Source organism: Achroia grisella, unplaced genomic scaffold, assembly GCF_030625045.1.
Source record: "Achroia grisella isolate CSIRO2021 unplaced genomic scaffold, CSIRO_AGI_Agris_v1 utg544, whole genome shotgun sequence".
NCBI classification, from domain to species: domain Eukaryota; kingdom Metazoa; phylum Arthropoda; class Insecta; order Lepidoptera; family Pyralidae; genus Achroia; species Achroia grisella.
The window spans coordinates 1,755,415-1,780,511 of record NW_026712929.1 but is presented as its reverse complement, the minus strand read 5'-3'; the positions used below and the strand labels follow the sequence as shown (position 1 = coordinate 1,780,511).

The 25,097-nt window shown below is 32.0% G+C and overlaps 3 protein-coding genes across 4 annotated transcripts; 1 reads left to right on the top strand and 2 right to left on the bottom strand.

Moving 5' to 3' along the window:
* The first annotated feature begins 2,333 nt into the window (after positions 1–2,333).
* On the top strand, positions 2,334–16,885 carry LOC131847830 (RING finger protein 17). 2 transcript variants are annotated; one of them, XM_059197492.1, is made up of 22 exons: positions 2,334–2,569; positions 3,327–3,568; positions 4,141–4,231; positions 4,313–4,444; positions 5,221–5,375; positions 5,450–5,530; positions 6,653–6,925; positions 7,032–7,123; positions 7,394–7,554; positions 8,461–8,586; positions 8,762–8,839; positions 9,585–9,737; positions 9,876–10,020; positions 10,514–10,648; positions 11,080–11,233; positions 11,816–11,944; positions 12,562–12,658; positions 13,061–13,257; positions 13,672–13,895; positions 14,087–14,858; positions 14,929–15,194; positions 15,397–16,885. In XM_059197492.1, exons 1-22 carry the CDS (start codon positions 2,515–2,517, stop codon positions 16,703–16,705), a joined length of 5,067 nt encoding a protein of 1,688 aa, XP_059053475.1. In that variant the 5' UTR covers positions 2,334–2,514; the 3' UTR covers positions 16,706–16,885. The 2 variants fall into 2 exon arrangements, with proteins under 2 accessions (XP_059053475.1, XP_059053474.1); XM_059197491.1 differs by having other exon boundaries at positions 8,461–8,616.
* Positions 16,886–16,945: 60 nt separating this feature from the next.
* Positions 16,946–20,868, bottom strand: LOC131847832 (kynurenine formamidase-like). Its single transcript, XM_059197496.1, has 5 exons — positions 20,589–20,868; positions 19,961–20,082; positions 19,529–19,723; positions 17,430–17,606; positions 16,946–17,062 (listed from the first exon to the last, which is right to left on the bottom strand). The coding sequence occupies exons 1-5, from the start codon at positions 20,798–20,800 to the stop codon at positions 16,962–16,964; spliced, it is 807 nt and encodes a 268-aa protein (XP_059053479.1). The 5' UTR covers positions 20,801–20,868; the 3' UTR covers positions 16,946–16,961.
* Positions 20,869–20,964: 96 nt separating this feature from the next.
* LOC131847831 (uncharacterized) lies at positions 20,965–24,143 on the bottom strand. The gene is made up of 5 exons (XM_059197495.1): positions 23,928–24,143; positions 23,570–23,694; positions 23,062–23,268; positions 21,634–21,810; positions 20,965–21,363 (listed from the first exon to the last, which is right to left on the bottom strand). The coding sequence occupies exons 1-5, from the start codon at positions 24,104–24,106 to the stop codon at positions 21,236–21,238; spliced, it is 816 nt and encodes a 271-aa protein (XP_059053478.1). The 5' UTR covers positions 24,107–24,143; the 3' UTR covers positions 20,965–21,235.
* Positions 24,144–25,097: the final 954 nt, after the last annotated feature.

Below are 25,097 nucleotides of genomic sequence, written 5' to 3'. Positions count from 1 at the left end.
GTTAGTATTTTTTTTTAATAAATTCTAACTATTTATTAAATTAAAAAACAGCGGAAGCAACTTAATGTTATTCTATGTACATAAGTAGAGGTTGAAAAACATTATAGTCTTTTAATACTTTTTCGCACTTCAAATTTTTTTCTAGATCTTGTAAGTTTTAATTTTGTAATTTCTGAAATATTTTTGACGTTATGAATACAAAATCAGGGATAAAATTGGTTCTAATTTCAATAGATATCACAGCAGTTTGAGGTATTAAAAATGAATTTTAGGATACTTATAAAGATTATTCATCAGAAGATATTTATTTGTCACGTTATCATGTGACCCGTGAAACCACTCATATGTTACTATTCCAGAGGAATAAGATGTCATGCCTCTTAGCCTGTAATTTAAATGCATAACCGAAACCCACTACCAAAACAACATACAAAGGAAGCTGCTTGACGGCTAGATAGAGGACACTATGCTACCCACGCAAATGACTTTTTACTGTTTCCCTCAGATAAATAGTTAGGTTTAGGTACAGTAAGATCAATCGTAGTTGAAATTAATTATTTAAAAAGATTTTTCAAAAAGCCTTAAAATAATTGTACAAGATAAAGTCCATATTAAAAAAGTTAATTTGTTCCAAATGATAACGCCAGTTCCATTTGTTATGTACGATCTCATGACTCCTTTTACATGGGTAGGTATACCCGAAGAGGAAATATCTTCGCTCTAATGAGACGGGTAATATTAATATACATACTTACCTTATGACATATACGATGTGGACGCTAAAATAATGTTATCTATCAGAAAAAAATAACACGATAATACATATATGAGTACCGACAATAATAATAAAAATAATCGTTTTAAAAATAGAATAATTTTTTGATTAAAGTTCTGTTCAGGAGCATACTGTCTGATCACTCGTAGGAAGTTGTGTACCACAAATGGCCCACTCGAACTTGGAAAGACCACGCCACTTCAGAATGAGGCAATGTTTCGGACACGCGTCCTGCTCCCTCTTATCTATTTCCAAATTCCTTCCCCTACCCCCACTCCTACTTAAAAGGTCGGCAACTCACAAGTACTCACAGAAAATAGGTAAGTATATTATAATATACCTATTTTCTGTCTGGTTGGTCGTCACTCTATTATCCCAAATTTGAATTTAACAATCAATTTATGTGTACAAAAGTATATATGTTTCCTATATATGTTTACTAAAGTGTAAATTACTTTAGTAAACATGTAAAAACTCATTTGGTATAACTAAGAGCTGAGTTTTTTTCAGTACTTCTCAGCTCGAAAGCACTGCGAACTGACGGTAGATTTGACATATCATAAGAGTCTGTAATAGACCTACAAGATTAAAGATGTTTTAATTAAGAAGTTCATCTATTAGAAAATAACATTTTTTTTATTTTTAACGTTCGTACGTTTCGTTCATAACATATCTAGTATTTTCTTATATAAGACGTGTATCATTGTCATTTCATATACATAACGCGTTATATGTCACACAGGTGCTAGGCGCATTGTAAAAGGGTACTCGTACATCGCACCTATAACGCGGAATTCCTATACCGTGTTATAGGGAGGATTATTGTAGATATATTATTAATGCATTATCTTCAACCATTTCGTTCCGCGTCATTTAAATGCATGCAATTCAGCTTATTAAATAATTTCAGTAAATAGTTATTAGGTATAATTTCGCTATAGATATATTCAGCTGAATGTTAAAATTTAGTGCTATAAAAGAATTAATCGGATAGATACAACGTGGAGACTTGAGACTAGTTGAGACTGAAGCTAACTCTCACTAAATTCAAATTTCAGTTATTCATTACACGTTTTGAAAATCTGTGTTTCGTTTACAAGTAGAAAACGTCAAAATCGTTTAAAATTAAATATAAAGTATTTCTATATAAGTATGTTTGTATACACCACTTGATAGATTTATTGTAAGTTAGCAAATAAAGTATTCCCAGTTTGTGTATATTATTAATCTTGCACATGTGATAGTTCGTAGTAGTATATATTATGTTATCTGTGGTAGTAGCAACTCGGATCGCTCTATTTAGTTCGCAGGTATCTTTCGAACTAGTTCATTTTTTCTATTCGATCGTTCCTAACTCAATTCAGTGAAAAAAGAAATAATAGTAGACTGACAAAGACTAAAAACAACTTCAACAGAAACAATTTCATATCGTGTTACATAATTAGCCCACGGGACATCTTTAGGCGTATTAAGTGTCTTTTTCGAAACAAAGTGAAAGTTGCGAACTAAATCAATTACGAAGTAACAAACTACACAAACCTATACTTTTTTTTTGTCTATGGTCGTTCATAGTGTTTTTTCTTCATTGCGCCGGTTGTACAAATATTATACAAATTGGTGTTTTGTTCGAATTTGTATATACTTTAAACAGTCACTATTTGAAGTAAATAGAGAATTGCTAATTTAATTTGTAATTAATAGAAATCTAATTTGAATGTATATAACCCAAAAAGTGTACAATGGAAACTAATATTCAGAAATATTGTCCAAATTGCAGTCAACTATACACTTTAGGTAAGTACTATTTGAAATATAATATTTATATACCAAATAAATACGTATTCACAAACTCGCATATTATATACCTGTATGATTATTATTGAATAAACTGTATGAAAACAAGACATACGGGTAATTATGTATATGCCTACTATGCTACAGAAGAACCCATTTTATTAAAAACATTTTCAAGTTTTTAAATGTCAATAACTTTACGCTAAAGGCAAAGTTCCTCTATAGTACCTGTGTAAAAATAAATAATATTAAACATAAAATGGCGTCTATATTAGGTATTTAGTACATTGTCGAATCCTGCACATGTACGTACTACTGCTAACTACCTACGTAATAAACATTGAAATACCAATTTCAATGTAAACTAGCATAACATTTGTCATAAAGAAACGACACAGAACAGCATAAGGATGCTGTTCTGTGTCGTTTCTTTATATAGTAAAAATTATTTTTAAACATTGTGTTTAAAAATCATTGAAAAAATATTAATTTAAAGTATATGGTGGTATTTTATTTATAGTGTTAATTTGTATGAACTTAACCACACTAAATAAAAATATAGGGAAAGGGCATTCTAAGTGATAATGTGGTTAACAAATCCTCCCTGTTGCTAGCTGGACACTAGTAAAGGATGATAAGCTGAGCATGAGGTCAGATCATAGTGATAAATTCACACTTTTTCCAAATTTATCTACAATTTATATTTTTTATTAAAAAAAAAGAACATTTAATTATTACTGTATTATTGTGATTCCAGTTCTGAATGCACCAAAACTAAACAACATACCATTGTTCCTCTCATGTGGTCATACTATGTGTGAAAAATGTATCAGCAACATTGTTAAATTTACTGAGCCTATAGAATGCCGAGTATGCCACCGAGATATGGCTATTGATAGCAATGACTTGGTTTTATTGATGCAAAACAAAATACAGTTGTATCAATTATTCCCCATCAATGTTCACATGCTTGGTGAAATTTACTCACAACTGCTGAATGTAAGTAGTTTGTTTATTCAGTAAATATAGTAATTACTTGTTTAGTGCTAACAGTCAATAACATTATTCTAATTCACTTATCAACATTTGTATATTACACATTTAGTGACTGCTTATTTTAAATGTAAGATTGTAAATGAAATCTATAGTGTACAAGGCATATTTGAAATAAATGAATATGTAAATACTTTGTCATAAATATATATCTCTGTATATATTTGTTGTCATCATGAAAATTTTAAGAATGGTATTTGATATTAACAGAAGGTTCCACCTATATTGGTAATATTTTATAGCTTTTTAAATGAATGTTATGTAGTAGGAAATTAAGTGTCAACATTTTGTCATAATAAAGTAGGTATTAATGGATCAAAAAAACATAAAATATTGCAGTAATAATATGAAATATTACTGCAATGTTTTATGTTTTTTGAATGAATGAATGTAGCTAAGAACTAGTCTTCTATGTATTGTCTACTGCTATACTAAATAATGTAATTCATTATTTTCAGTATAAAAAAATATGAATCTGTCATATATCTATTTTATTCATATTATTGTACAAATTACAGGAAAACTTGGTACTAAAGAAGAAAACTGGAAAAGCTGCAAACCATTTCCTTGATATAAAAACAATAATACATAATATTGATAATACTCAAGGTACTTAATTTGAAAAGCTATTATATACATGGATTTAGAATGTGTTAAATAATTTTAAAAACAAATAATTGTTTCTTCCAGGAGAATGCTTAGAATGCCATATCTCCACTTCAAAAATGTGCCAACAGTGTGGTATTATTCTATGTGATCCATGCTTCAATAAAACACACAAGAATTTTGTTATTTTCAAAAACCACTCGCTTAAAAATATAGGTTTGTTGTCTTTTAGGAATAAGTTAGACTATGAAATTATCCATTCCTTGAATATTTAAACATCTGGAGTAGAATTTGTGAAAGGTTTTCCAGTGCCTTCAATTATTTGAACCTATGGCTTAGTTTTTAGTGCTAAACTAGCTTTCTCATATATAATCTGCTTACTGAACAGTGTTGCTAATATTAGCTATAGAGTGAGAATGATGTATAACTACGCCCGCGACCTCAAGGTCCCATCGGTGGAGCAGTTCGTCGTGAGGTTGACGCGCGTGGACAGCGGGCGCGAAGCGCACCTGCGCGACCTCGCCCCTCTCCACGCGCGCCCACCGGACGCGCGACTTACTCTCTACCGAGTGATCACGTCATTTACGTGACGTGGCGGCGTTAAGCCGGCTCGGCGAGCGACTTAAACAGTCCTCTCACACGACTCCCTCAGCCGGCTGCTTGTAAACGAACGACGCTGGGGTGGCACACCCCAGCAGTACGCCCGGGCAAAGAGCATATGCTCGAGGCCCGCACCCGGCGGTCCGTAAGGACCAGCGGACGACCGAAATTGTATTATGTATAACTGTACTGTTGTAATTGTTAGGTCAGCTGTTACTGGTCTATTCCAACTCACTAATGTATAAAGCTGCATTATATATAAAAATATTTCTTAATTTAAATGTATTTCAACAAAGTTTGCATCTGAAATAATATACTTGTTTGTACTGAATTTTAATGTGTTCAATAATGAATCTAAAGGAACTATAGTTACAATATTCTATTATTTTTAGAACCTTTAAATAATTCAAACAATTGCACAACACACAAAGACAAAAGCTTAGATTATTATTGCAAGGATTGTTTAAAGTCCATTTGCATGGACTGTATGATGGTTGGTGGAGTAAATTCTTGTAAGAATCATGACACTGTCTCCATACAAGAAATAGTAAGTATCTTATACTTTATCAGTTTGTATATTACAATGTAATATAAATTGAACATATATTTTTTTTTCCATAGAATGAAACCTTAATTGAAGACGTTAACAATATTTATCCAAAAGTTGATGAAATATTTAGAAGACTGACTAAAACTGCATCTGTAAGTGTTATTTATATCTTTTACCATTTGAAATTACAACTAGATTCCTGTTTGAAAGAGTCTTTAATATTTAATATGCAATTAAGGATTTCATATTGATGATTGTCTTTAATACAGGCAGACCTTACTAATGTCGATTCGATTTCCGGCATTTAGGAGAATTCACTTGTCGCGAGTTTAATGTCCGTGGGGCTGGCGGGACGCGGTGTCGGCGAGCGGGGATTACACCGCACATGCTTGTTTAGTTATAGAGCAAGAGCCCACGACTGCCAGACATACGTCATTTTAATAAACGTGAAAGTTCTTACATGTGTGACCCCAACACAGGTAAGAACGATCCCCAAACATGAAACCTGGATCGTGGTTCCTTTGGCAGGTACCAGGTAACAAAGGTGTAAAAAAAATCATATCAAATTCGTTATTTTAAGAAACTCCATATTTTCATATGTTGTTCGTAGCATTATTATAACTTGCGCTGCTCATTGCCAGACCCGTAGTGTGGTTCCAACCCCCCCGGGGTTAGAAATAAACTTACGTCATTTTAATAAAGCTGAAATTTATATATATTATTGAGAGTTCTCTCAAACTGAGTTTCCTAAATTGCCAGACAGTTTTCTTGGTTCCTTATCCTACCAGACTCATTGAAACCGTATATTGGGTAACAACGTTGTATACAATTTGATATGAAATTGTATACACCGTTGTTACCCAATATACCGTATAATGCTACGAACAATATATGAAAATATGGAGTTTCTTAAAATAACGAATTTGATATGATTTTTTTTTACACCTTTGTTACCTGGTACCTGCCAAAGGAACCACGATCCAGGTTTCATATTTGGGGATCGTTCTTACCTGTGTTGGGGACACACATACAAGAACTTTCACGTTTATTAAAATGACGTATGTCTGGCAGTCGTGGGCTCTTGGGCTATTAGTTCTTTCGGTTAGTTTGGATTATAACCCTTGAGTTTTATATGTAAACATATGAAAAACATGTCTGTCCTCGTAGACTGCCTGTATTTATCTTTCTTTATATGTGTATTTAATGAAAACATTAATTTGAAATAATCTTGTAATATTGTTGTTTCATTCTAAAACTCTACAATTTTATTACAGGATATAGGTCATTTGCTGTATAATATTGAAAATGGCATGGATTCATCATGCGAGTCCACACAAATGATTGCTAACATCGAACAACATTTCTCTAAACTTATTTCTCAAATTCAATTACATAAAAATAAACTTATAGGTGTTGTCACAAAGTATAAATATACAGAAAAAGACTCGCTTCTGAAGGCGAAAGATGATATATGTGAATCAATAAAGAAAACAAAGGCTGTTATGAATATAATAAATTTAACTACAAATCCTACAATGCTCAAAAAGGTTTAACATATTTTTATAATTTACTGTATCTAGAATTAAAACTATTTACATTTTTTTTTACTTACAATCATTAGCTTTTTTTAAGTATATTTTTTTATTTTCTCAGACTAACCTCTCAGTACTGCTTCAAACCGCCCAGGAAATTGTCGAAACTCCTTGGTATTTAAAAAAAGAAGAGTCAAGTGATGAAGCAATGAAGTAAATCTTACTTCTTACTATATATATATATATATTATTATAAATGCAGAAATTTGTGATTGTGGATGGATGGATGTTTGTTACTCATTCACGCCAAAAACTACTGAATGTATTTTAATAAAACTGTGCAATAATATAGCTCATACGTCGGCTTTAAATTTCACACCGGTGAAACCGCTGGCACAGCTAGTGAATTATAAAAATACTAATGTAGTCAAATTTATTTTTAGAGAATAAATTTTTAATGACCACTACTATTTTGCTTTACAGAGTGGTTGTGAAGGAAGACATTGTTGATTTAATTGGTGATTATGTACGTTTAGAAGGTAATACCAGTGAAGTGTATAGCCTATGTGCAACATCAGAACTTGGTGATATTGAAATACCACCTCCGCCTCCCACACCTGTGTATCCTCCGGAATTGCCTAAAGGTAAGTTTATCTATAGTCACACACTGCTCTTCTGCACTTCACTAGGGGGTGCAGGCTGGGGCCTCAGAGCCAGCCGAACCCAGGGGTGCACACCCTCTTAGGGCAGATTTCGAAAACTTAGTTAAATTCTAAAATCTAAGCTAAGGATTAAAATAAAAATTATTGTTATATATATTCAAATTAACCTATCCTAACTTAAGACGTAGTATCATCTCATCGGGTAGTATTTTTTAATCTCGGAGGCCTATTGACAGGTGTAAATGTCAAATTTTCAAATGTAAGCAGCTGTACCTGCGATAGGGATTTTTTAAATCGTAAGCTTTTGTTTTAGACTATTGGTTATAAAATTTTATATGAACATTTTCAATATTTACGTACGTATGCTAGTGCTAGTGATACCATTACTGTCGATATATTATACAACACAAAAATATATTTCTGTGATTTCCATACATATAGTAATTTTTACAGCATAAACTTACAAACCAATATTTTTTTATTTCAAACCTGTAAATAATATATATATATTATAAATAAGTGTATGTTTTATGAAATATGACATCACGCAAAGGCCATTTGTTTTATAAAAAAGGCAGTTAGTGAAATATATCTGAATTAAAATTCTAGTCATCATGTTAAATTAATAGACTAGAATACTATAGAAGTATTGTAAATTTTACATATTTCAATGAAGGATACATCAAAATTTATCTATCTTAGGTATTTTGTAAAACAAAATTATTGTTCTTTATGGTACTTCAGAATAAGTTCAGATTTATATTAATTATATCTAACAATTAATTTGTAATAGTTTCTCTAAGAACACTATATAATTTTTAATTCTGTTTTACATTGTCTTTGAGTGATATATGTATGAAATCTAAATAATCGGTATTTTTTTTTCAGATGTAAGGGAATCAAATAAAGTAAAAGAAGACAAGCCTAACCAGAAGGCGCAGCCCACGTTTTATAAATCTGCTCCCAATTATCGTACTAAATTTGGTTCAACCTCCTCACTCCACTCATTTAGCAGTGAGTCTTCAAGTCGATCAATAACGCAAAGTAAATAGTTTCTATTAAGAAATTTAAGTAAAATTGTAAAATCTAATAGCGAAGATAGATAAATATTATTATAACATTTTGTAAGAATGTATAATTCTAACTCTTATTTATTTCTTTGAAATATACTGTTATTTCACATTTTCAGATGATTTCATGCAAAAGCCAGTTGTGCAACATGTTCAGCCATTTGCTGAAAGTCAACACCCGAAACAACTTCAAGAAGGTAAGTTTTTATTCTAGACTAGATGTTATCCGCGTAATTCGTCTTCTTTTTATGTCAACATAACATACAGACTAAGTCTATCCTAGTGATAAATTTTTCATATCAAATTTCCGTTTAGACGTGAAAAGGTAACACATAGATGTACTTTCCAATTTATACTATATGTAACTAAACGTATACATATCTATACTTCATCTGATTTTTATTGGACATACTGCCACACACTTTCCGATAATCGGGCATTCATTCCAGCACAATACACTAATGATGTAAATTGTGTTTGGTCATATATACCTATGTATATTATATATGTTACTTAAGTTTTCCGAAATAAATGTTATTCTTATTCTTGAATACATATTTTAATGGATGATAATGGAATGGTGTAGCCGCGTGCGCTAAAGGTTTACGCTGGTAGTACACCAGTGGGGAATGATAAAATAAGCAAATGGTCAGGTCGGGATGGTCGCCGAGAAGATCAACCTGACATGGTGCATCGCTAACTAAGGAGTCATTAGACATTACTAACACCCTTTCCCCTACATATGTATATTATTCATATATATTTAATAAAAACTGTCTGAGTTACTTTTATTCTTATCACTTAGTATCTTTAGTACAAGCACGTAAGTTATTTATAAAATGTTGATTGGATATAGCAACATTTTGACCTAAAATAAATTGTGTTTTTTATTAATTAGATTATTTTTTCAAATGTGGAAACCATGAATATATTTCTTTACAGGTATGCAAGAATTAATATACATATCGCATATTGTGGATCCGCATAATTTCTTTGTACAAAGATCTTGTCATCAACCACTTGTGAAGGAAATGATGCGAGACTTCCGTAACGCCGTGTCTTTGCCAAAACCGTCTATAAACCACGTTGCAGAAGGTATATAAACCAATTTTATTTATTCAAAAGTGTTTAGTCTGAACACTAACATGCATTGTGTGGCATTCAGTTCCTTTTATTCGTAACTTGATACCGCGATATACCTACATTGCAAATTGTTTTTTTTGCTGTACTCAGGAAAACTGTACCTTGTGTTCAACAAACCCGATAACTTATGGCAGAGGTGCCGCATTATAAGCATTGACAAGAGAGATATAAACAAACCTATATTCCAAGTATTCTGTATCGACTTTGGTAGCACGGAATCTGTTACAATTGACAAGTAAGTAAGCATTTATATTTATCGCTTTTCCATGATTTTTGATAGCAGATGTTATTGTCTTTTTTTACTACTTTACTTTAGTTACCAATATAATTTAAAGGTACCTCACACTAACATATTTCTACAGACGTGCTTCTACAATTTCGCGATTCTGGTTTTTTTTCTGTTGAAGTAAGGCAAGTGTTATTCTAGAATAAGAGACTTGTCATCTGAGTCCTCTAGAGTGCATGACCGGTAATGACAGGAGTCACACGATACTGTGATATCCGTAATACTGTTAACGCATATAGGCAGCGGTTACCACTTACCATCAGATGGACCGTCAGCTTATTTGTTGAACAATTACATAAAAATAGTTATTCTTAATATAAGTTAATTAAAAACAGAAAATATGCTATATTTAATAATTATATTATACAGTTATTATAATTGTATTATCATACTTACAATGATGAGACAAGATGAAAAGTATGTATGTTTTTCTTTTTTTTAGATTACGCCTTCTACCACCAGCAAGGCTACAGTCACCATTCCCTCTGGCCATAAATTGTTCCCTCGCAAACTGTGTGCCCAAATCTGGAGGTTGGACCAGTGAAGACTCTTTTCTGATCCAAAACATTATTGACAAGTAAGTAATAAGAATTACTTAGAAGTTACATTTATTACATAATTATTTATTTATATTTTGTAATTATGACTAATAATATTTTTAATAACAATGTATATTATATGTGACTGATAATTATTACTAATTATTTGAGAGAATCTTATCTGTTGCAATAGTGCTAATTATTCACATCATCTCTCATTGGTTAAGAGACATCTAATTAGTATTCTTCTATCTATTGATAAGATTTTTTATTCAATTATGGATTATTATACATTTGTCAATTCTGCAAATCTGACGGATATATATTTTTGCACATCGCTCCTTGGAGATATCTCGATTTCTCCTAGTAGAGAAGATTTTTTTTGTGTCTTTCCACTGAATGTTACTCTACTATGCCATGAAAGTGGTCTTCTCTTCAAAAGTCTTTCAATTATTCTTTGTGTTTTCAGCAAACAAGCCGTGATCCACGTGCGTCGCATGTGCTCCACATCCAACTACTCGGTGAAACTAGATTGTGATGTGACTACTTTCGAAGATGGCGTCAATGTCGCACACGCATTAGTGTATCATGAGCGCGCCAAAATGCTTGACCCAAAATTACATGTGAGCGCAAGAAGTTTAAATTTCTTACTACTTTTAATTCGTTAGCCTCCGTGCTAATTTAATCCTATAATTGTATTGTGAGGAATTAATTATCATTGACAATACTATCAAAACAGATGTTTTATTGTGATTGTCGCTACTTTTGCAAATCTGAACATTTCTTTTACCTTAACAACTTATCTCTATTAAGATAAAAAAGATCTATGATTGAAAACTATAATAATGCCTTGAATCTCTGAAAGCGGTCAATTTATAAAATTGTGTCAGTCGACATGCTTATTTCGTTTGTAAACTGACTGTTACAAATGAAAATACTATTTTAGAAGGGATAGCTATTAGACTATACGCTATTAGACGAGAAAAGTTATGACATGTAAATTGATTGAAGTTTATCATAATGTTATCGTATCTATACTACATGGTGTACTTATAAGTAAATGAAAACTAATATATTATTGTAATAAACTGATATAATTCTATCACTACCTTACTGTATGCCCTAAAAGTAAATTAAATATTTTTTTCTAAAGGTAGCCTTTTCCATTGTTTATTGTTGTAATAGCAAATGTTTTTAATTTTTAGTACCCAAATATTCCTGGTGTAATAGAGAGACCAAAAATATTCCTTAGTAACAATGACTTAAAACCGAAATCAGTGGAAGAAGTTTATTTAACTACAGTTGTTAGTCCTGATAAATTCTTTGTAAGAAAGGTAAGTGAATCAAATCTGCCAGAATTTTAAATCAAAGAATGGGTAATTTTATTGTATGTACGACGGTCGTTCGTAGGTAGGGTTTGTTTTAGTCCTGGTTATGATAATGAAATTAAGTAGTAAACAAAGTTATAATCAAGGTGATAATCATCGGTACAAAGCATATACAAGCTATATATGCGTAACTTTTAAGGTAACCTTTTTTTATTGAAATATAAGAATTGATAATCCTTAACACATTTTAAACACCAGTTTTGTACCACCCATAGACGTGTGGTGAGAGTGAGATAAAAAAATTTAAATTTTCTTCTCCCCGGAAGAAAATTTAACTTCACTATCATTTGTATTTCATAGACAAAATTTATGTTTAATAACATTAATTTAATAGAAAAAATTATGATAAAAACGGCTTTATGGATTTTAGATAGTGCTACTTGGTACTGCGCACTTTAATATTAACAAATAAGATTTATGATGTAAGAATGTTAGTATTAAAATGATACACTTACTGTATCAAGTAACCTATACTCTGGACAGATAGAAACACGCATAATTGTAGATCAAATCCGTAGTGAAATACACATTAAAATAATCATCTCTCTCACATTTAATTTCAGCGTCATTTACAAGATGTTTATGATAAACTCAGTGAGGATTTACTGCAAGAATATAGTTTCATTGATAACACTGGAACTGTTTACCTGCCTGAGATTGGTGAGATTTACAATAATATAATAAGTCAAAAAGTTACATGCATTTTTAAATAATATTCAATGCAACTGCTATTATTTATTTCTATTTTATTAATGATGAGAGAAATTCATTCTATGAAGATTAGTAAAAATATTTTAAAAATAGGTTACAACCTATCACCACTAAATTGTATATTTGAAAATATGGCATGTACTGCTCTATTTACGGAAAATGGTATGTGGTATTGTGTAATAAGATTCATTCAATGCACAAGATTCTTGCTCATTCTTCTTGTGATGAGTCTGCGTTCCAAATGAGTGAAATAGAATAAAAAAGATATGACTATTCAAAAGAGCTTGTATTGAGTTTATTTCAATAAACAATATTTCTATTTCTATTACCTAAGAATTTTCGTATTGTCAGGCATGGTATATGCAGTGAACCTAAACAAGTCCCAGAATATAACACAGGACGGTGGCGGCTGGGCTCGATGTATAGTGCACGAGTTACACGGACGTGGTCGCGTACGCGCACTACTCCCTGATTCCGGCCAGCTTCTGGTAGTGCACTGGACAGCGCTCAGGAAGTTACATCCCAAGTTCACCACGCTCAAGGCACTTGTATGTACCACCTTAACCAAGAATATATATGCATCTCTAGCTGTATCCGGGATAAATTTATTACCTAAGTGTTATTCTAATGATAATCTACATTATTGTAAAGTTTCATAACATCAATTCTTATGTTCATCATAATCTTTGCGTGAAAGTGTAACAAACATCCATCCATCCACACTCACAAATTATATGTTTAATATATACTAATATGTCTTCTATAATATTAGTAAGATATGCTGTAATAATATTAGTGTTATAATGAAAAACCATATATATGGGTTAAAAATTAAACTCGGCAAGTAACAAGAAAGTAACCTTAATAATTGAGAGTTCATTTTTAAAGATGTAACCTTCATCACACAACAAATATATATTATATTTTAGTTCATGATTGCAAAATCATTATTTCTCTTTCAGTCGATTGAATGCCACTTAGCTGGCGTGACGCCTCATAATAAGAAATGGAGTACCGGTTCTGTGGCTTTGCTCCAAAAGTTTGAAGAACGTATTTTAGAACTACACGTTGAAGACAGTCGCAATCGTGGTTCAATTGGTGTCACCCTTTATGATAAAGCAGATGAAGAAAACATTATCTGCATCAATACAGAAATGATAAAACATAAATTTGCAGTTACTTTTGGGTAAGATCATTTCCAGCTTCAGAACAAGGTCAATGCTACATTTTTTAAACTACAGACAATCCGGATAAAATAATATAACAATTGAATGTGTTTTTTTAAACCCAGACAGATTTAGTTACTTTTAAAACATTAACAGTTTGTTTATTTTTATTAGGGTTAATTGGAAATGTTAAAGTTTTATTATGTTTCAGATTGTTTATGTTCAACAAAACCAATACTGTAGAAGATCAAGTGTTTACTAATAAATCGCCCTTAGAAGAACCTAAAAAGATAAAAAAAACTGCTAAGATTGTTATACTGAAGAAACAACATTCACCAAAACAGAAAATCAGAGATGAAGATTTAGAAGCAAAAGATAAGGGGCCACTGAGACTGGAAGCTAAGGTTTTACACTATACGTCTCCATCGCTCTTGTATGTTTCTTTAGTTCACCAGCAAAAAGTTTTCAACGAATTGTTCGAAAAAATACAAAAACATTATACAAATAAGAAAATTCAGGGTAAGGTAGAGTGGAAAGTCGGCGACCGATGCTGTACAATTTGCATTCAGTCACAAACGTGGCGTCGCGCAGCTATCATAGAAATAGAAGACAACAATGCTAAAATTTTCTATTCCGACTTTGCATGTGTGGAAACAGTCCCAATCGACAACTTACAAGAGTTGACTTCTGAGTTTGCATCTATAGGTGATGCGGCTATAAAATGTCATTTATGTGGAGTAATCCCTGCCGTTGGAGAGGAGTGGCCATCTCTCACAAAGGAATATTTAAAAGAACTACTTGATGCGTACAAAAGAGTATTCATCACTAAACTGGGTAATTTCAAAGACAAAAGTATGCCCATAGAGATTTGGGTGTATCACACTATACAAGGAGGTGCTCTAGAGCCAAATAAGTCAGAATGGCGTTGCCTCAACATGAAAATTATTGATCAGGGTCTAGGTATTCCAGATAAATTGTTAGAGGTAAATAAAATTTGTTTAGATCTTAATACATTTATTGTTTTTTTTTCTTATGTAATTGTTTCTTTTATAGTCATCTACGCCCGACAGCAATAAAGAATCAACTGATGACATGTTGTCATTCCTAAATATAACAGGATCCGTTCGTGAATGGTTACAACTAGAGCCGTTGCCATCAAAGCCATTGATAAGTAAACGTGAATCTGAAAGTTGTCCCTCAAGCCCTGTTGATTGTGAAGAATCTGAACAGGCGGAACTAGGTGTTTCAAATACCATGTTTATATCAGATTGGCTTCCACCAGAACCACTACAAAACAAAGAATTTACAGGGGTACCTACGTAAGTATACTACCAAAAAACAAAATATATGCAATTGTAAATAGAAAAACTGAATTGTTAACTTTTTAAATTTTACATTGTAGAAACAAATCAAATTTTAAATTTAGTTATGAAATTCTGTATAAATTTCATTGTATACAAAATATAATCATAAATATTGGATAACTGTTAGTTACTGAACCATTTATATGTTTATTTACAGATACATTGATAATGATGGTGTTATTTATTTACATGATGTATCACAACAAGATACATTAGATTTAATTCGTAAAGCTCTCGACATCCGTTTCAAAAATCCGGATCCTAAAGCTAAATACGCCAAGTGGACTGTTGGTGAGCCATGTATCGCACTTTTCTTTTTAGATAATCGCTTCTATAGAGGAAGAGTGTTGGAAGTGAACAATGAAACTTCCACCTGTCTAATTCACTACATCGATTACGGAAATGAAGAACAATGTTCTTTTTCGAATCTAAGAAAAAGTATAGCACTTTATCAAATACCCACACAGGCTCACAAATGTGTTTTGAACCGTATACGACCTGCAGGATCTCAATGGGATCGTCAAACATTAGATTATATACACAAATCTGTTGTTGAAAAAAATTGCTTGGTTAAAATAACTGGCGAACAAATTGATGATGTGATACCCATAGATTTGAAATATGACAAATTGTGGTTCAATGATCATTTAGTAGACTTTGAAATGGCGAAGTATACTGATGGTTCCAAAGCTATCGTTCCTAAGTTTGTTGTGACAAATATTAAAAATAAAAAGGACACTGTTATTTGTGAGTCAGATTCGGGCCCAGACTATATAGTAGAAGATGAACACACTCCTTTAGAATCGTCGCAAAACTCATCTTTAAGTGGTAAAGACTGGAATAAACTTATGGATGAAGAAGAAGAGAAACAATGTCTAGATGGAAATTTTGTTCTTTACCCAAAAAATACAGATGATGAATTTTTGTGTAACATTTCCATAATTAGTGATATAAATGTATTGGAGTTGAGTATTATACATAATGATGAAAGAAATATATTATATGAAGATTTATATGCAAATATTCAAAAGATAGGTTACAATCTGTCTCCACTAAATGGTATATTTGAAAATAAAGCATGTATTGCTCTATTTCCGGAAGACGGTCTGTGGTACAGAGCTTCCATTTTAGAATATAGTGAAGCAAAAAATCGAATCAAAGTAAAATATGTGGATTATGGCAATGTAGAAGTAATTTCTCTGTCCGATGTTAGAGAGATACCAAATGAATTGGCAGATCTTCCTCCATCTACAGTGTCAGTACAATTACATGGAATTAAAATAAACCCACTCGTAGATATGGATGTTATTATTCAAGAATACAGCAATACATTTTTAGGCAAAGGACCATTTAATGCAAAAGTGATAACATACAATGACAAACTACCTATTGTAGAATTAAGAGATGACAATGGCGTATTAGTATGTGAAAAACTCGTTGATAATGGGGTACTTTTGAAAATATAAATTATATTAATCATTCAATGTTGATTAAGTACTTGTTTGTTTCTCTTAATGATATAATTTAATACAAACATGTTATTTTAGTTTTTCTATAGTTTATTAATATTATATGCAACAACATGACACTTAGTAAAACGTATGACTGTATTTAGTATACCTGATTAAAAATATTTTTCTATCTTATTACATTATTTTTTGTAATTCCATAGACCATTCATGCCCTAGAAATTAGTAGTTACTTTAATCTTGGCATATTATATCATATGCGCTCTTGTGTGGGACATATTGCGACCAAACGTAATGGAGCTCCTGTGCCCAATGCGATTTTCATAGGTAACGCAAACGCGGTGCATCCAGTCTCTGAAATAAAAGTACTAATGAAATCTCAATCAACTCCATGCATGTACTAAATTTTTTTTTCGAAGATTTATATAATGTAAGTAAGATTGCTTCAGTTATATGCGTACAAGAATATTAAAGTGATTTTAATATTAATTTCCTTATTTTACAAAATATGGCTATATAATCTGATTGTGTGAATAAGTTATCTGCCTCGCGTATTTGACACTCGATACTAATACCACATAACATAATATTAGGTACATAGGTACTACTACCATGTAGTACCAAGTAACTACAGGGCTCCGCTCCTAAGTTTACAAAAGCTGGAACGGTCCTATCTAATTACGGACTTATTTGGGTCATCGAAGTCTAAAGAATAACTTACCAGGTACTCGACGAAGTAAGTTAACATTTTCTACACTATATAGACCACTTCTTGCAAGTATTTTGTGCACTGCAAAATCGGTGCTCCTTCCTGGATCTACTGATGCCACATCGACTCCAATGCCTACAACGTTTTTATAGGCAGAAGTAATCCATTCTGCTACTTCGTCACTCAAACCTTAAAAAGTATATTTGGTATTTCAATTTGAAAAAAACATTGAACACAAAAGCTGTGGTAATGTACGGATTATAAAAAAAAAGCGTTTAAGTGGTCGTGATTAAAGTGTTTCATCTGTATTTATGTCTGTAAGAGTGAATTAATAAAAAATTATTCGCATTTCAAAATATTGATCGAATACCTTATTTTGTGTTAGATACACAAAATTTATTTATCATTAACATCCCTAAATATCAGATTATCCAAAAACTCTACCCCTTTTTATGAAAATTGCACGGACGGAGGAAGATATGAAATTTCGCACGCTTATAATATATAGAGAAATATATAATATTATATAGAGAAGTAGTGCAGAATGCTATTTTTTTTTAGATTATGCTTCAAAATTACATTAAATTAATAAAAGAAAAACATTGCACACACTGCCATATAATTTGACACACACACATGTACAATACTCTTATTTATTGTTATTATTGATGATCAAATTGAAACGGATTAATTTTGACTTTCATATTATTTGTTTAGAGCGGGGGTGTTAGCAATCTTTTATTTAATAAGCATTAGAATAAAAAAATATATATTTTTTATGCACAACTTTAATGCAAAATTAAAAACTCGCTTATATAAAATTATTTCTATTCTATTCTACTCGCGCAGATGCGGCGCGTTCGTATTGCATGTGTGAACAAATAGTGATTCGTCGGAAAAATTGTTACAGTTTAGTATGTGCTATCTTTTTATTGTAATTAATTTTATAACAATATATTGATGGGAAAAGTCCAAAAAATATGCAGCAAGCAAGCTACCCGCGGGCCTCGTGTTAAGTACCGACTCATACTGTCTAGTATTGTCTTTGTCGAATTTCGACCACTGGGCGACCAATAGTTTGAATAAAAACTTAAATCATAATTCTGAAACTGAATAATTCGTTCTACAGCTTTTGTAGTACATATAATTTGATATCGTATTTCATCACGATAATGATATTAAATTACGAATTCATGACTAGCTACACTAAATACATTGTAAAATTTGATATTAAACTGTCAGTATCTATTAGTTGATATCGTCTTTCTTTAAGTTTAATGGATTTACACAATTAATTATGTGTGCGTGTCGGCGATAGTGGTGTCCAAAGTAATTTCGTATGATATCTTTTTTTTTTACTTACTTCAGTATTTTAACACCTTAGATTTAGGATTTAGGCCTCCAACCCATATGCGATTTGTACCCATTATGTAACATATAATATAAACTTTGTCATTATCGATTAACAGATGAGGGCATATTTTCCTTATAACGTATCTAGTGTAGATTCTCTGTATACCTACCTAGTAATATTTTTTATTAAGTAGTCTAATATTATAGTGCATCTATATATCGAGTTGACACAACTGTATTAATATTCTTACATTGGGCTTATAGCAAAACAAACGCCACTGGCGACATTTACATGTTATGCAGGTGTATGTAAATTAATGCTACTCTATGGTAGCAACAAAAACTCAATTGCGCATCTACTTTAAACAAAGGAGGGGTAATTTTTAATTCTACTATATGTTTGCCTGCCATAATGTACCTACCGTTCAAACTTGTCATTAACCTACTCCTCACATCATCTTTTAGATAAAGCATATTTGTTAATGGAGGTTATTAGATTATTTCAATTTAAGAGAATAAATTTGTGCATGGAAGTTAAAGGAGAAAGTAATTCAACCAATTTTAGCTATAAAATAGGTTTAATACTTAAACGTTCTTACAAGGTTTAACACTTGACTTCAAAGACTAACCCTAAATCAAATTGAAAGAATTCCGACTATAAATAGGTACAGCAGGTAAACAAAATATTTTCCTTGCAGCATCTTTCATCATCCTATTCCTTGGATATTATGCCTTACCTAATTACATTTTATACTTACTCGGAAAATTTAAAGTATTATCATTCTCAGTCTGTCCCAAATACTTTTTAGTATCGTTGAAATACTTGCTCCATCCAAACTTGAAAATCAACAAAGACGGCTTGTCTTCATAATAAAGCAAATGATCTAAATGAGTTTTGTATAGCACGAAGTTGGGGTCATCGTTCACAACAGCACTGATATCAACTATTATTACTGTAAAAGGTAATATTAAAAAATCGATTGTGACGGTATATCTATGTAGTTATATTCATGATTGTACTTAATATTAAGTATCTAAAAAAGTGTTCTAGTAGCGAACCCAAATATTAATCCTAACAGGCTTGCTTTTGAAATTTTCATATACAGATACTTTATTTTGATCAATAAATATTTATTTTTCTCTAATAGTACGAATGATAAACTTTTTTATAAATAAATGTTATAACATACATGATGCGATCAATTTAGTAAGAGGTAACTCGCCCACACGTTGACCCGATTTGGTGAAGTGATATGGAGCATCGATATGAGTGCCTCCATGCTCTCCGGCCTTGAAATCATTAGCCGCGTACCTGTAGTTAATTTGGGATTAATCGAGTGTATAGTTTAAGACGAAACCTTAACTTATGAATTGTTAGTATTACTATGTAATATTCTGTTATCTGTGGTATTACTATATAATTTCCTAGCTTTGTTATCTTTTGCTAGCTTGTCCAACTTAAATACACTACAATTATGAAATGATCGAATTTTCCTAATTCGAATTTAGAAATACACTAGTGGCCCATGGGGTACACAGTCAGTGCATGCGGTATCACTATTTCGTTTATCATTCATCGTTCATAAATTAACTAGTAAACCACAAAAAGCGTCACACAACTGCAATAGATATTTGTTGGGATTACATACATAACACGATAAGGGCTCCAATATCACAATCAGATTAGCCATACACATAGATGTTTTTACAATCACCAGTTCACCATTTGCAGCACTATATTCACAGCATTCGTATGGTAAAAATGGCATACACTGATAATGTATTTATTATTATTCATTCTTAATGTTATATACTCACCAAGAGCCTGTAGAATCAAAGTCTGCAATTTGATTAGTAAACTGAAATCTTTGGGCGTTAGGCCAATATACAGTCTGGTTATCAAAGGAATGTGTCAAATCAATGAAATCATATCCACCACTAAACAATAAATCGTTTAAACTATCTCGTTTTGCAAAGCAATTTATGAAAAAATATGATATAAAAACTAACACAAGAGACAAAGTCGCCATCTCGAATGAGACTAACTGCCGCTGCCTGTCAATAACATGTTCTTATTTATCTTAATGCTGTCTGTAAGTGGATGATGATCTCGAATATAAGTATGACATTGGCCGTACGTAGGTACAATAATGTACTTAACTATATTCTACGTATAAGTAATGTATCTACTTTAAACTGAGTATCTACTAATTGTATTTTGTAATTTTTTATTTATAATCTAAATACATATATGAGCATGCAGAGAGTAAATGAGTAACAGGCAATACAGCGATGGCATAAATAGAATATAAATTTATTTTGAAAACCACTTTATATAGCTAAGTTTTCATTACACCATTACTAATGTGACAAAATTAACTGACTATATAGGTAAGTACATACAATGTTTGTCTAACTAAATATTAATTAGCAACAGTATAATTATATTATCGTGCAGTATTAGTCTAGAGATGGTGTAAAAGAATTTGAGGCTTTTGCATCCGAGACTTAGGGCAAATAGCTATGAGACGGAGAGGTGAACTGCCTGCATTATCCATTCTCGGTGGCGTCACTAACGCTGTACACGATGCCTCTATAACAGACAAAGATTACATCATTGAATGAAAGTATAGGCTAGTATATACGAATGTTTTCAATTGTTGTTAAGTTTTTAAACTAAGTACAGCTTTTGTTTGCAAGCCTCTGTGTGTGATAAACTCTGATTATAGCGTTTTTTTTATTACGCTAAGATACGATACGATAGCTAAGCCTCAAACTCTCATTCATTATCGCCATTATAATATAGGTATCTATTTAAACATATCTTTTTGTGTTTATTTGAAATATAATTAATGCCACGTACCAGGTAAATATTGATCCAATTTAACATTTTTCAAGGTGTATATTCCCGCATTTATTAAAGTTTTCATAGCCGGCATCATATTAGAGGAGCCAGGGTCCAATGTAGGCAAATCCACACCTACACCGACTATATTCTTGTATGAAGTAATTATCCACTGTGCTACTTCTTCACTTAGACCTGCAGCAAATTTTGTTGATACAAGTCTGTAATATTATGTTACGTGATACAAGTAAGTACGTTGTGTAAATATTTACATGATGAGTAGTGTCTTACAAAATAGGAATAGTCCAATTATATAAAATTTCAAGGGTTTGGTAACGGAGTTTCCATCAGCAGAGAGTAAATCAGATACAACTTTGTCATACAACTTTTCGGCCTAATTTGGACACACATTCTCTCTTATATTCACTAGGCCAATGCTGTCTCAATGAATGATGCTAATAATATTGAATCCTCTACATATAGTTATTTAATAACTAGCTACTCGCCCCGGCTTTGCACGGGTGTACATGTATTATATGTACCTTCCTCTAGAATCACTCTATATATTATAAAAAACCGCTTCAAAATCCGTTGCATAGTTTTAAAGATTTAAGCATACATAGGAGCAGCGACTACAATTACTATGTAATGATAATATGTCCTCACAACTGTATATGTAATGAGTTCACCAAAGGTAGACTGCAAAAAGTTATTTGCGTGGGTACCTCAGTCTCACCTATTTCTGTGTTTCGGCTAATAAGAGGCATGATATCTTAATCTTTTGTAATGACAACACATAACTGGTACCACTACTATCGCATGATAACTTTATGCCCGTAATGCTGTTCCTGTATCTATATAGGAGACGGTTGACATTAAGTGGGCCGTCAACTAGCGCCAAATTACAACAACACAGGAATTGTAGCAAATTCGTTCAAGAGGCCATCGATTTTGGTTCTAATCTGTTTTTTTATAGACATGGACTAGGAAGCCAGTTATTTTTTGTTATTGTCCGGTGTTGTGGGTAAATTCTTAAAGTAGTATTCTTTGTATTGTAGTAGATAATAGTAGTTATTCTTTGTATTGAATTTAGACAAAAGTGATACCGCGGGGCTGTAGTATTGCTACGCTTGCTACTACGCTAATTCGATGCTGAAAACCATCCGAAAATCTATCTATAAATATGTATTATACTTTCTTCGGATGTGATCATAACAAATATTAAATTTTTGTTATTATAATAATTGACTAAACATGTGAACTTAATTTAAGATAATTGGTAAGTTATATCAACTACCTACACGATGGTCTCATTTGTCTAGATCACTTCTGCTTATTACTATTACTAACATATATTATTGCTATTACTAACTAATGCAAATCAAAGAATTTACCTTTATCTACATAAATACCTAACAGTTTAAGTTTCTACTATAAATTACTAACCAGGGTATTTCCATGTACTGTTGTTACTATCTGAACCACAGTACTTTCGACGATCATTAAAGTACTTTGACCAACCAAACTTGAATATCATTAAACATGGCTGATGGATGGCACCAAAATAATTGTTCAAAAAATAGTCAAGATGTTCCTTATACAACACAAAATTTTCATTCCCATTTACTTTATCGCTGACGTCTGCAATGATCACTGAAAATGATATATAAATTGTCTTTATTAATATAGATAGGTAGATAGTTGGTCGTTGTAACTCTGTATGAATCCTATGAGTTATACAATATATAGTTATGAAAGAATCGGATTAGTTAGCCCGTAATGGCGCGTGGCGTATTAACCGGGGATTAACCACGACATTTTCCAGGAGAAATTACATGGAGATCAACCTGACATCGCATTGTTAGAAACGGTGTCACTATTCCCCAATATTAACAATTCTTTTGCCCCCGATAGATGTTTGGAAATAGTAGGTAAACATAGAAAAATTACTCACATGGTACGATGAGATTTTTCAAGGGAATATTACCAACAATTTGTTGTTTTCCAAACACATTGGCATTATTATAATTCGCATCTATTTCAGTACCGAGACGATCATTTACACAAATGTTTGAATATCTGAAAAATAAAAATCAGGTTGGATAGGTAATATACATATTTATACCCGCTGTTTATGAAAGTGTGTTACAGTGCACATAATCTTATTATGTTGCGTCTTGCATAAGATATAAGATTCTCTAGGCTCTCCGAAGGTATCTGTGTCGAAGGTATATCAACTAGCACCTATCAAAGCCGTGCTGCGTGTGTAGGTACAAATAAAGCAAGATACGTAAAAATATTTTTGTACTTACCCGTCTATTTCAGATATTTTGCAATCTAAATAATTAACCTGAAAACCATAGCTCAAATCTACAAATTCGAATTTTTCTGAACCAAATAGAAATACATTAATATTTTCAGCAGATACATAATCCCCGTAACAATTGAAAAAACGTAAAGATATAAACATAAAAAATATCAATACAGACATACTTATTTCAAATTATTACACTTTATTTTAAGATTTATATTGGTTTGTCACTTTTATATCGCGAACAAACAATGTATATGTAGGTATATGTACAAAATACAATACACTACCTACGCAAGATGCGCATTGTTTGTAGCTGCACATTTTGAAAATATTGCCGAGGAACGTAGAAAATATAAAATACTTTTCGGGCGTCCTTTTCGATGGTCTATTGGTCTCTTTATGTACCTATGTGGTATTCAATGCAGTGTTCATACCTATCTTATATTATTATCCTATCTTATATTAATATCATTTTAATGACATTACCACATTAGGCCAAGTCTAGGTGGCGTAATGATACCTTCGTGGTCAATTCCTTGAGAAATCGCCTTAATGTACTTTCCTCCACTTATCCTCTTTTTTTTATAACACAGGGAACAAACGAGCTTGCGACTCACCTGATGGTAAGTGATTACCGCCGCCCATGAGCACCCGCAACACCAGGGGAATTGCAAGTACGTTGTCGGCCTTTTAAAAAGGAATAAGCTCTTTTCTTGAAGGTTTCAATATCATATCGCTTCGGAAATACCATTGCTGGAAGGTGATTCCACAATGTGGTTGAGCGTGGCAAAAAGGTTCTAGAAAACCGCACTGTGGAGGACCGCCATTCATCCAGATGATCAGGATGGTATTTTAGTTTCTGGCGGGTGGTACGGTGGTAAAACTCAGCAGTACTCTGCCAGTATATCTGATCAGTGAAAAGTATTAAGTAAGTATTCAGTGAAAAGCTGTTATTTTAAATCATAAACAGATACTTTAATTTTATTTACTTGTATAGATAATAATATGCCTTTTAAAGGCATTCATAGTATTTACTGCAATCAAATCTACAAATTCTTCCGTTGTGTGTTATGGTCAATAATAATAATATTTGATTATAATATCAATCACATTCGACATGTCAATAATCTTTGATATACAATGCCACTTCGTGAAATAATCATTTGTA

Coding starts and splice junctions, on each gene's coding strand:
- LOC131847831 (XM_059197495.1), bottom strand. CDS start 24,106: ATGTCTGTATTGATATTTTTTATGTTTATATCTTTACGTTTTTTCAAT. Junction 23,695..23,927: donor AAAATATCTGAAATAGACGG/GTAAGTACAAAA, acceptor TTTATTTTTCAG/ATATTCAAACATTTGTGTAA. Junction 21,364..21,633: donor ATTGGATCAATATTTACCTG/GTACGTGGCATT, acceptor TGTCTGTTATAG/AGGCATCGTGTACAGCGTTA.
- LOC131847830 (XM_059197491.1), top strand. CDS start 2,515: ATGGAAACTAATATTCAGAAATATTGTCCAAATTGCAGTCAACTATAC. Junction 4,232..4,312: donor TAATATTGATAATACTCAAG/GTACTTAATTTG, acceptor TGTTTCTTCCAG/GAGAATGCTTAGAATGCCAT. Junction 14,859..14,928: donor TTCCAGATAAATTGTTAGAG/GTAAATAAAATT, acceptor TTTCTTTTATAG/TCATCTACGCCCGACAGCAA.
- LOC131847832 (XM_059197496.1), bottom strand. CDS start 20,800: ATGGCGACTTTGTCTCTTGTGTTAGTTTTTATATCATATTTTTTCATA. Junction 17,607..19,528: donor TAATACTTTAAATTTTCCGA/GTAAGTATAAAA, acceptor ATACTTTTTAAG/GTTTGAGTGACGAAGTAGCA. Junction 17,063..17,429: donor CTTACTTCGTCGAGTACCTG/GTAAGTTATTCT, acceptor CTTTTATTTCAG/AGACTGGATGCACCGCGTTT.